Raw genomic sequence first — 12,447 nt, 5'->3', positions numbered from 1 at the left:
ATTAGGCAGAACCTGACAATTTTGGCTGGCAAAGTCACCATGAGAACTGCTGGAGTCCCAGCTGCTTGGGACAGTTAAAAGTCACAACTAGACAACACTGATGCCCAAATCCAGTCTAAGGATCCTGGTGATGTGGCCCAGGATGCATGTCCTCATTTCACTGCAAGAGAAAATACAAGTTTTTCCTCTTTTGCAGTAATAGGGCCAAGGCAACAATCAAAGACAATGCACACTTGCACTGAAAATTAACTGCAGGCCTGTTGTAGGAATTCATAACAACTATGTTCAAATATTTCTTCCAGGCAATGAATCATGATTTTTCATCTCTTAGAACCAGCTGAACACCATTTAAACATAACCTCTTGCACATTGGATTTACATACCCAGCTTACTCTATCAAGTAATGTTTTTACACTTTCCTCATGTATGAAAATTATGCACCAAATAAGATTCCAAACTTGAGCAAGCTCTAATCCATGCATCCTTTATTCCATTACAATCACTGTGTTGCTCTCTAGCAACAGGACACAAACTGCAATCAATCGCAATCAATTTATACAACAATCTGAGGCTTACAGTACATTTAAGGCCTTTAAATTTGGAAAAATTAGACCTATCCTAGCAGTGTAACAATTTTTAAGTGTTTTGCATTTCTGATGCATAATCTGTGCGATTCCAGTGTCAAAGAATCAAATTACTCCTAAACTAAAAAGATCAGCTCAATGAAAATTTAGTTACATAATTCATCAAAACATAAATGTGTAAATTCTATTTTTTTTTTCTTGTCCTGGAAACTTTATAAAACTTTAATAGCAAAATAATATAGGGATAAAAACATATTTTAACAAAATGTATTCAATCATATACAAACCAGAATTTTGCAGTTTATTGTAACTAGACTTAAATTAAAACTACCAATTAAGAATCTATGCACAATGTAAATTCAAATATGTACAGTACTTTTAAAAAGTCTACAGGAATGCTTTACAGAAGGAAATGTCTGTTATGGCTATTATTCAGACAATCTGAATATTAAAATGAGTTTTCTAGTAGTAAATTTACACATTTATTTTTAAACAAAAGCAGTTTTGTCCCTAGATCCTTTAAGAATATTCCAGTTATGTTTATACAACTAATGGAGAGGTCGTTACAGAGTTTAGCCCCATATAGTAGTTTGTTTATTTTCAGGTAAAAGTATATTTAAATAATTTACTTGGGAAGATCAGTAAGTTAACAAAAGAACACTAGAAGGGAGGAGGGGGAACTTCATCACAATAACTTTCCAGTTACAATACCACAGCTAGAAACTTCACAGAGAAAGTACTCCCTTAGATTGAACCCATGATTGTTCAGAACAAGCTGTAGCTCATAACAGTTGTGTTCTCCACTCCGAGAACACAATGGGGAAAAAGTCTTTGTAGGACAGAATTATAAATGATCTGAAGTGAGACAGAGAAAAACTGATCTTCGATTAATACAGCACTAGGTAAAAAGTGTCCCCATAAGCAGCTAGGATTCCCACTTCCTTCAGGGCAATGAAGCTAAAAATTGTTGGAATTACAGTAGTTGACCATATTTGTGTGCATTAGTAGAATCATTTCCAGATAGAAAAGACAAATTTCATCAGATGTTTGATTAGAACACCCTCAAGACAGGGTATTTCTTCATAGTATAAAGCTATTACAGCTATCCAGTTAAAGCATGTGCAAAACCAGGTAATTTCTTCCGTTCACAGTAACTGAGGTAAAATCAGGTAGGCTTCTTCAGGAGTTGGGAAGTTCATGAGATATGAACTGTTTTAGTCTCTCTAAGTACTGTGCATAAAGCTCTATGTCATTATGCCCAGCCCCTTCCACCCAGAGGGGCTCTACTGCTCGTGGACACCGCTCGTACATGGCCAGGCCGTGGGAGAAATCGATCACCTCGTCCTCGGTACCGTGGATGACCAGCACAGGAGAGGTCACTTTAGAGATCTTGTCAATGCTGGGGGGAGGAAAAGAAAGACACATCTCAGTTTGAGGCTTTCAGTTTCACATCATTAGAGAAAGCAAGCTTAAGTGTTGACAAACAACCCAGTTACCACAGGATATTTTTAAATGGCTGCAGACCACTGGAATTGTGCACAAGTGAAATGGGAACAAGGCTCATTCCCAAACCACAGGTGTGAAAAAGGAGCTTGCACTGCCACCACCACCAGCCCACCAGTGCTAACAGCAACAAGTTTGAGTGGGCAGCATGCAAATAAAGTTTGGCACCCAAAAATCACCCACCAAAAGAGTTACTGTATCTATCACACAAAGCACTGTGAGGCAAGTAAGATTCCATGGGACATTCTGCAAGCATGGACTCTTCTCATATGACACATTATCACATTCCAATTTAACAGCTTAGGAACTAATTAAATACATTCCAGTCATAAGATTTCATTAACAACAACAACAAAAAAGGCTTTGGCTCATGGAGCTTAAACCTGTCTTTGAACCCCCAAATCAGGCAGATTCAGCTAAAGGAAAACAATCTGTTCTATTGATTGTTTAAGTTCAATCAATGAAATAGAAAACTGTGGGAGAAGAGCAATACACAGGGATATTTAACTGCAAACCACAGAAATCACACAGGATTTTCCTTTATGTAACCAGCCTCCTAGCCAGCTGTGACTGCAAAGAGGCTTTAGAGTAACATTTTTCCTTTTGTCCAGCTACCTTTAGCAGACCAATATAGCTCGAGACTACCTGTCACAGGAAAATGGCTTCTGAGGGAACAGAAGAGTGACAAAGGCACCTTCCCACTGAAGGGGTCAGGCCAGAAAACCCCAATTATGAAGCATCCTGGTAGCACATGAACTTGCAAGCAGTGAGGAGCAGCTTTCTCTGACTCTCCTCACACAGGCCCCAGCTTTTATTTCCAGCCAGCCATTTCATGCTGGTAATTACCAATGACTCCAAATCTGTGTAGAGACACCACGTGCTAATGAACTCTCAGCTTCCTACCTGCTCCACTTCCATCAACAAATGCAGAAATGTGGAGAAATGAGTGCTGGTACGGCTCAATTTTATGGGAGGATAAATCTATTTTTTTATGGTAGCAAATAAAAGGTGTTTGGAATCTCCTGCTCTTGAAGAAAAAGAAGGCATGCAATTTTGGCATGACCATTGATTTTAGAAAATGATCAAGACTGCTTAAAAGTATTTTAAAAATACAGATGCCAGCATACCCTGACTTAAAAACAGGTTCAAAAAAGTTTTATGAAAATATAAAGCTAAGTAAAAAGATGTAAACCGAAGCACTAAGCCTCACACTTACAAACCTCAACATTCAGCATTCTAGAGAACTGCCATTGGTACTGAGTGTAAACAGATTTCTGTCTCTGTCTCTATAGCTGTCAAAAAAACCCTCCAGGTTTCATGCCATTTAAGGTACTATTTAAAATTAAAATGCAGCCTTATTTCACTTTTCTTGTGTGGAACTTGAGCTGTGTGCAACTACACTGAATAAAAAAAAATCTCAACATAAAAGAGGCATCAGAATAATGCAGATTTTGTTTTTCCCCATAATTTTAATCTAAAAATTAGTATCATAGTCAAATGTAAATACCTTATGATCAATATGCTGCATAAACTGAAGTTTTAAGCCCATGAAAGGTCTGGTATAAAAGATCTATCAGCTAAAACAGCTACAGAGATATTTATGCATAATTTTTGTGGCTAGACACTAAGTTCTCATTTATTGTAGGAAATCCCTTTCACTTCAGTATTCATATAATGAAACAATTTTTTTCACATATATTCACAGACCATTAAGCCAGATAATATTTATATTTTGCAGAAAACTGGAAGGCATCCCATTGCCAAGTCAGCGACTCATAAAGCAGTATTTAAACTGCACATTAGCCTTACTTAGTATTCTCAGCCACACAGCTCTGCAGCTAGAAAAATCTACAGAGACCAAATTCTCATGGTGTCCCAACATAAAATGCACATAATAGCAACTCACTGTAGGTGCACACAGAACTATTTTGTTTCCCACTGTGAAGACAGACAGTTGAGCTGCACACACTCATAAAGAGCACTGCTGTTTATTTTCACTGCTCCCAGTACCAGGGAAGTCAGACTGACAGCAATGAACAGCTCAGTAGGGCAAGAACAAAATACTCAAGTGCTACAGCACATCTGCTGTCACTGTTCCCCTTCCCACTTTTCTTTTTAAAGCTGTTGTTTGATTTGGCTTGTAACAGCTAATCACTGTTACTTCTGTAATCAGAGCTATGTTTTAAGGCTTTGTTTTTTCCTCTCTTGCAGAAGCATTTGTAAATATTGGATTTCAGGTTTGAGAATGATGAATGAGCTGGAGTATAAGTGCTTCAAATTCAGTCTACACCTTCAACAAGTTAATTAATTAACTAATAATATGTTTGAAAGGATTCTAAACATGGGAACTGTGAGGGCCACTATTACTTCATCACCATTCTTTCTAGCTGTTCTGGCTTATGGATTTTTACCTATGGCCTCCCACAGCTGCTAATTTTAATCTGTTGTAACCAAAATAAGACAGAAATAGGAAATGCAATAAATATTCCTTACTATACTTATCACAACCATGACTTAGTGAAGTAAAGCCAAGTTTTGACCAAGACTTCAGTGAGTGTCTGTTTTATCTTCTCCCTTCCATGGACCACTAAGATTTTTACTTGTGCTTCCCCCTGTCCTGCTATAGAGACACTGGCTTCCCCTCTCATATTCTTCCACAACTTCAACTGGATCAAATGAGAAGTTCTAAAAGATTCCCAGAAAATCTGCTGCTCCCATGACCTCTACTATTCCCAAACAGTTGGGTACTCCAGGTCTGTTGCAATTGCTTTCCTGTGAAAACTAGACTATAAAAGCAAATGTTTTATCTTAAAACCAGTTGTATATAATTTTCTAGAGCTTCTTAAAACAAGCTTAATATCTTCTAAAAGATGAGACAGGGACTTTGTTTTGGTCACAAAATCAGGATCCTACAAGATCCCCCCCTGCAGGGAGGACCAAATATAAGTCTCAGTATCTACCCACACCACCAGTCCTTTTTAAACACCATGGTGAGCAGAGAACCCCCCTTGCAGCAGTGACACATACCTTGGGAAAGCATCAAAGCAGTAGGTTTTCCTGGTGTCAGGAAAAGCCACCCTTAAGCCAGACATCAGGGGAGAATGGAGGATCACAGCTGCACACTCGTACCGAGATGCCAGGTCTACTGTGGGGACAGTACCAATGCTCTGGCCATACAGGATAATGTTCTCAGGACTGACACCATACCTGCAGAGAAAAGCAAGATTCATTTAAAACAAAAAAGCCAAAACACAACATATTTCACACCCATTGAATACAGAAAAGAACACATTTCTAGTAGAAAATGATTTGTGTAAAAGATGTCTTTTTGACAGTCTGCACCATCTACAGTGCTGTAGTCACCGCTGTGACAATGAAAAGCAAACCCTACTATACCCATGTACACCTGGAAGGTTTCAATTTCCTTACAAAGCTTGCAAGGTGTATAGCAGGCCTGGAGGATACTCAACTTTCATGCAGCTAAATGATTTGGTATGTGCCAAAAGAGACAGTAGAAGAAAGATCAATTAATAATTAAAATTAAGAATAATCCAGTACTAATCGTCCAATTACAGGCTGTCAGGACTGCCTTGTTTCATGATGAAGTATAACTAGACTGGATTGTGGCCTCTGTGAAACTGAAATTTTCTTAATATTTTTATACTGCTGAGCAGAAGGGTGCTTTTGGCATCTACTGTTATATGAATAAGCAACTGTATAAAAATATCTCTCAGGAGTAAAATTTTATCCTCTTGGTAACCAAGCAGCAGCTGATGCTGGCAGTCTGTCACCACAGCCACAGGCTGATGTTTTTAAAGAGATGTTGTGCAGCTTTTTTAGCAGATATTTTTCTGCCTTAGTGTTAGACATGGTCCAGCACACAGCAGGGCCTGGCTGACTCGGTTAACAGGACCTTGGAACAAAATCTTGGCATCACAGACTTGGTTCCAGCTGCTGGGTGGGGAGGGCTGGAGGCATGCACCCCAAAGGCACCACATGCATCCAGCCCATCTGCCAGCTGTTGCATCATATTAAACACAGGCAGAAATGCAACAGCATCAGGGATATACAAGAAAACAGGACTGGAACATGATCACCCACATGGCATTTCAGTGGGCATGGAATGATATTAATGCTGGTAGGTTTTGCAATGCCACCCTAAACAGCAGTATCATTATAAATGTGAAGTTTCCTTTCTAAAAGGTTTACAGTATAAGCAGAATGTGGAAACAGATGTTTGAATGAGAATCACAGGATAACAGGAAAGCATAGAGTGACAAGAGAATTCAACACATCCAATTGCCTTAGTATGGCAAATTTCTCCAACACTGATCAGCTTTAGACTCACTCCTTTTGATGTTATTTTGTTTCTGAAAACATCTCATATTGTAGGGGGAGAAACTTGCTGTTGTGGCAATAGGTACTCCAGAGAAAAAGCTGTTTCACAGTATGCCAGGTAAAGTCAGATACAGTCTATAGCATCATTTAAAAAGCCCAGAGATACATCTAGATTTAAAGTAGCCCTTCATCACTACAACTATTCCAACTCCACAGAAAGGAAGTGTGACAATCTGGACAAAATGAATAATTGTAAAAGGGTATTAAGACACTGAGTTAGTGCACTCTTAGCCTGTCATTATAGCAAATGTCTTCTGCTCCACAATCCTACTGACTAACAACTAAAAGAATCTCTGGGGCTGTTTTATTTAGGGACAGTTCCCCTTTACAAGACAGAAGAGTTACTGTAACAGATTTATCTTTTAAAGCCCTTTACCATTAGGTCATCACTCAGCAAGTGAGACATGGAGCTTACAGCAAACATCAGCAGAAACTGCTACATGTAATATTTATTTATCCTGAGGCCAAAGGACACAGGACAACTCATGAGCAAAGGCCATGAATAATTGAGCTGGGCAAGGTCCTCAGGGCTGAGGGTTTGGCTCCATGACGCTCTCTGTTCTCACAAACACTGCCCAGTGGTGACTCAGCAAGCCCAGGTACAAACCCACCTGGGGGCTTTATCTTTAAAACACAGTTCTTAAAGCAGAGGCTGGGTGCCTCCCTCACTCTCTGCAAACTTCCTTGTGTTAGATCCTTGCACAACAGGGGCAGTGATACAGAAAGTGAAAGAGAAGAGGGGAAGGGCAGATATGGGTAAGAAGGCAGCAATGAAAGGGAAACTGGGTGACACAGAAAAAGGGAAAGAATATGGTAAAAAAAACCCAAAGACACTCTGGAAAGGAGGAATCCTGTTACAGTCTGCTCTCCTATTAAGGAAGAAAGTCTTTCCACCAGCTAAACAGCAGCCCCTAAAAATAACTTCCTTGAAACACACAAGCTTTGGTCTCTGTGGAAACAGAGCTCCATCCGAAGGAACAGGAGAGCCAAGGAAAATTTCTGGATATGCTTGGGCACTTCTCCTGTGGAGCCCCATCAGAGAGTTCTAAACAAGCAGGGCAACACAGCAATGTGGAAACCAGCCTTCAGCAAAGCCAAAGCAGGAAACAGCTCAGTTACCATGGGCATATGAAAAACCCTGCTTTGACAAAGGAAGAAAAAAGAGAAGAAAAAAGGGCAGGCATGTTTTTTTTCCAGAAGGGAACTCCATTACTGAAACTGCAGCTACTGCTGTATAAATCATGCAAGCATTTCTGCTTCCCCTTTCCCATGAACACAAGTGGGAAAGCTCGAAGTTCTCCAGCCTATTCCAGTCTCAATACATGGTGTGGCTTACACATTCCAGTTACCTTCACAAGCAGTAAGTTCCCCATACCTAGAGCTTCAGTCCAGGTCTAGCCAAGGCCCCAAACATCCCACAGTCTGTAATAACAGTAGTTTGGGGTTGGGTTTTTTTTTTTTTTCCCTGTGTTTCTGCCTCAGTAAATACAAATGAGGTTTACCAGCATTTCTGGTCTCCCCATGCTAGCATGAACTACGTGCACAGAAGCTGGTTATTAAGAATCCACACTCCAGACTCTTCTACTTATTCAGAGTAATAAGAGACCTCAGTCATGCCAGCAGATCCCCTGCTTGGCTGTATGGCTGTGGCTCAGGCCATGTCCCTCCTCATTTTCCTCATACAACAGCAATGATGGCATCAACTGCCATGCAAAGTACCTCAGACTTCCTGGATGACAGCACTATGTGCAAACCATGTATTATCTCAAAGCATCTTTAATTATGAGCCTAAGATCCTGAATCCCTGCTCCCCCCAGGGCTCCAGCTTTGAGCCATAGAGCTGGAAAGTCTACCATTGCTATTTTTACTCTCTCCTTGCTCAGTGCAGAGTGCCAGTGGAATGCTGTTGCAGGGACTCCAGAGTGTCACAGCTGAAACCCTGCAATGTTCACAGCCAAAGCTGCCAGTCCTCAAAAGTGCCAAGTACATATTCATTAGTGAGGCCAGTCCTTTTGCCAGGCTGACTGAATCCATGAAGTCAGCCTCACCTTGTATTTTCAGTTTGAATTTTTATGACATTTGCTGTCCCTTTACCCCTTACCTGAAGAGGAAAGCAGAGAGAGCAGCCTGTATTCAGTAACAGCAATAAATCAGTTTTCAGGAACTGTCCACGCAGGGAATTTTGATGACACAAACCCCACTCCATAACACTGTGAGACTTACTGTTTAACTGCTGCTAAACTCAGGCAGGGGCTGCTGGGCGAGTTCTTCCTTACAACACAAAATACATAAATTTACAAGGCCAGGAAAATGAGGTAACCAGCTCCTGCATTCTCACAAGGGGACTGAGTCTGAAACTGGGCACTCCCTTCTCCAGCAAACACTAATTAAATAAATCATTTTCAAAACACAAAGAAAATCCAGCATACATCAGGAATAACACAAATCATGCCCCAGTTTGGAGGAAATAGTGACTGCTAGAGTAGCTTTACTAGAACATACACGTACTCAGCTCTTCATAACCTGTTCAAGTCTGGTTCTTCCTGTTTGCACAAACCCATTTTTCACAAAATACTATTTATCACCTTTTCAAAATGCAGTATCTCTAAGTTTAATAATCCAGAGAAATTTAGATCATTAGCTAAGAACCACAGATAGGTATTTTCTAGCATCATTATACATTTCCATAAGGTATCCACATATATTTTCAGAAATAAGTGGCTATTTAATCCTGTATGAATCTAAAAAATCCAATTTTGGGGGTAGAAAGGAAAACAAAAATCTTCAATTAGGTAAGTCACACAGCAGATTGTATATATTAAGTATGATTTTATGCTGTGTGACTTTTACACTAAAATAAATCAACACTAGCAACTTAGTCAATAATGATCATTGCAAGAAATTTACAATATCAGATCAAACACTGCATTTTGCATTGTGCTTCAGCAAGTACCACTCCAGCATGTCAGCCAAAATATTAGAGAAATTACAGCAGATTTTCAGTCTAAATGCCAACATGAAATTGAGAGGAAGGCATTAGATTAAGGATTTTTTGAGTTAACCGTTACAACTGTCAAATGAGAAAAATCAGATTTCAGGATTCATAGGAAACCCTGGCACACAAAAAGTGTCCCTGTGCCAGTTTCTCCAGTTTCCTTGAATTCACACAAACACAGGTCTAAAATTCTTCACTGTTTTACTGACACTGACACTTTAAATCATGAGATTTCCTCCTTCTCTACCTTGTTCCTCTCCAGACCTACAAGTGCTATGCAATTCAAGTTATGGTACACCATACTATGTTATTTCACATTTTCATGAGCTAAGAGCCAAAACTGGGTTGTACTCTGGCTTATGAAGCTGCAAAAGAGAGAGACCAATTTTTCTGGCCTATGTCCCAGCACACTGTCACAGGAGCAGACGAGCAATTCCACAAATGTGTTCACTCTCAAAATAATTTAAATGGCTGGCAGAGAAATTTAATCAAGGACTCTACCACAGTTTTATATCACTGTTAGTTTTACTACCACACCAGAGAGTCATTTGATTATGCCATGGAGAAACCCCAGTGCTAACCAATATAAGCTGATAGTGGGATAACAGAATGAACCTTTGACTCCTGGAAATGCCCTCTTACAGGCAATTCTGGATGTTATTAGCAAATATCACACTCCTACAGGCTTGCTGGACTCTGTGACTGCAGCACTAATCCAGTGATGTACCAGCTCCTCTCTTCATATCAATAATAAATGGATCAAGTAGAAGCAACTTCTAGGCACTTCTGAAGATGATCATTTGCCCTGCAGTAACTTAATTATACCAAAGCATAAAATCACTGCAGCTGGTTCTTGATTACAGTCCTGTGACAATCAGTGATCTGTTATCAAACACTGAGAACTGTGCTCACAGTTCAACCAAGTCCTGACAAGGATATTGAGTATCACTGGGAGCTCAAGCATCCATGACAAAAGCAGGGATCTACACACTGCTGACTGGTGAAGCCACTGCAAGCTTGCCCTGAACAGTCAGGGCAGGTAAATGGTATTTCATGGCATTCTCTAGTACAAACTGTAATGAGATTACATTTTAAATTAACTGAATTATGCTAATCTGCACTGAGTGGCTTTGGAGTGACAGTTGGATGACTTTTTTTTTTTTAATCCAAATAATACTAGTTTGTCTAAGAATTGTTCCTTTGTGAAATCCAGCTTTAAGTCCCCTTTTGTTCATCTGCCTCAAACATGGGCTCCTGAAGTTGTCATGTTTCAAAGTGGGAAACATCTTCTCTGACTAAAGTAAAACTGCTCAGGACTCAGAGCAAACCAAGTGCTCTCAAACAGTAAATCCACACCTCCTTTTTTACCCCCAGCTTCACCCTTACCAGGAAGTTCCTTTTCCCCCAGGCAAAAAATAGGCAATCTGTGTTTGCACATCTATTTATGTTCTTAAGGAACTAACAAGTAAAACCTCCTTTGTTTTCTCTTGTACTGAGGACTCAACTGTATTTATAACATGACTTTTCTCCACCACAATAACCCAGGATACTGATTTTGGTGTTTGGTTTATGATAGATTGCTCATTTGTCTAGGACATGAACTAGCAGTTTTATGTATAAACAACAAACACCATTGCTTCTGCCTGACTGGGGGTTTTTTGGTTTTTTTTGTTTGGTTTTTTTATTTCCCTAGATAGCAGGGAAGTAGGAAATAAAGTTTTCATTAAATGTGCACTGAAATTTAAGCAGAAACTTGTGCCATGGGCATGCTGATGTAACAGAATAACTTAGCCACTACAAGCATTAATTCTTTCATATTGAGTGAAAGCAAGAAGGCCACTGACAAGCAAAAAGGACTCTTGTAAAACATCCAAGAAAAATGAGCAATGATGTGGCTCAGGCATCTGTTGAACTCCCACCTTCACCATTGCACTGCTGTATGACAAAATGAGAACACTCCAAACTTAGTGCACACTCATGCAATGAGAGGGAGTGAGCACCTTCCTAAATTAATTCCTAAATAACCACTTCAAAATGTTGGGGGTTGTTTTATTTCTCTAATCACAGGGGCAAATACAGACCAAACCCACTGAAAGTTGAAATACAAGAAGTGAATGGAAATAGGACCTAAATACATGGATATATTCAAACAAAATCCCCATTGGCCCCATTTTCTTTGCTTTAGCTCCCTTAAAACCAACTGGAGTTCTGCAGACAGCACTGGCACAAGATTATAGTTTTGAATTTGAACAAACATGGGAGCTCATAGTTTTCCTGCTTCTTCCAAAGTGCCTTCTTAGGCCAATCTTGATTGACACCATTTAGTCCCATGACACAACAGGTAAATGGCATATAAAATTAATTTTTTACTCCAATTATTTTAAAAATAGAGCACTGGAGTTAACTTTAATGAATGCAAAAGTATTTTGCATTTAATTAAGATGCTCTGTAACAAATAAACCTGGAATACAGAAAAGACTGGAAACTTTTGCTGGCTACTGAGCTTTATGACCACAGCATAAATAATTCACAAATACTCAGTCAGCTACTTCTACTATATACTCTTTACTGCAAACAGCGTACAAAACCTATACAGTCATTCTCTGTAGTACATTTAAATAAACTGAGACAGCAGAAAAAATTCAGCTATTTTCATAGAGCTGCTCAGTCTATAGTATCTTCTGAATAAATCCACAATCTTCACCCTCAGTGTCAATCTCATCTCTGTCCTGCTGGGGTATTTTTACTGCAACTGCACACACACAGCCTATGCTCTAATACAGCAGGGTTAAGATAGATGACTACTCCTCACAACACTTGATGTGTCATTAAAACTCCAATCATCTTTTAACTGTTGCAAAAAGGCTGCAAGGATACATGCAAAGGATACTTTTGGGTATCCTACACTCAAAACCTGAAAAACAAGGTAAACTACTCCCTATAATTGTGCACCTAGTAAGGGTTGTT

The 12,447-nt window shown here is 39.5% G+C and overlaps 1 protein-coding gene across 1 annotated transcript in view; it reads right to left on the bottom strand.

Moving 5' to 3' along the window:
• Positions 1 to 468: 468 nt before the first annotated feature.
• ABHD17C (abhydrolase domain containing 17C, depalmitoylase) overlaps positions 469 to 12,447 on the bottom strand; it is a 28,225-nt gene continuing 16,246 nt past the window's right edge. Inside the window, exons 2-3 of the mRNA XM_054272844.1 lie at positions 5,115 to 5,294; positions 469 to 1,983 (exon numbers count right to left, since the gene is read on the bottom strand). Coding sequence (XP_054128819.1) covers positions 1,764 to 1,983; positions 5,115 to 5,294 — 400 coding nt within the window. The 3' untranslated portion in view covers positions 469 to 1,763. The remainder of the gene's footprint in view (positions 1,984 to 5,114; positions 5,295 to 12,447) is intronic.

This window comes from Melozone crissalis, unplaced genomic scaffold, assembly GCF_028551555.1.
Source record: "Melozone crissalis strain CALT ecotype California unplaced genomic scaffold, PUWL_Pcris_2 ptg000014l_1, whole genome shotgun sequence".
Classification (NCBI taxonomy): Eukaryota; Metazoa; Chordata; class Aves; order Passeriformes; family Passerellidae; genus Melozone; species Melozone crissalis.
This window is presented reverse-complemented; position numbering and strand designations above follow the sequence as displayed.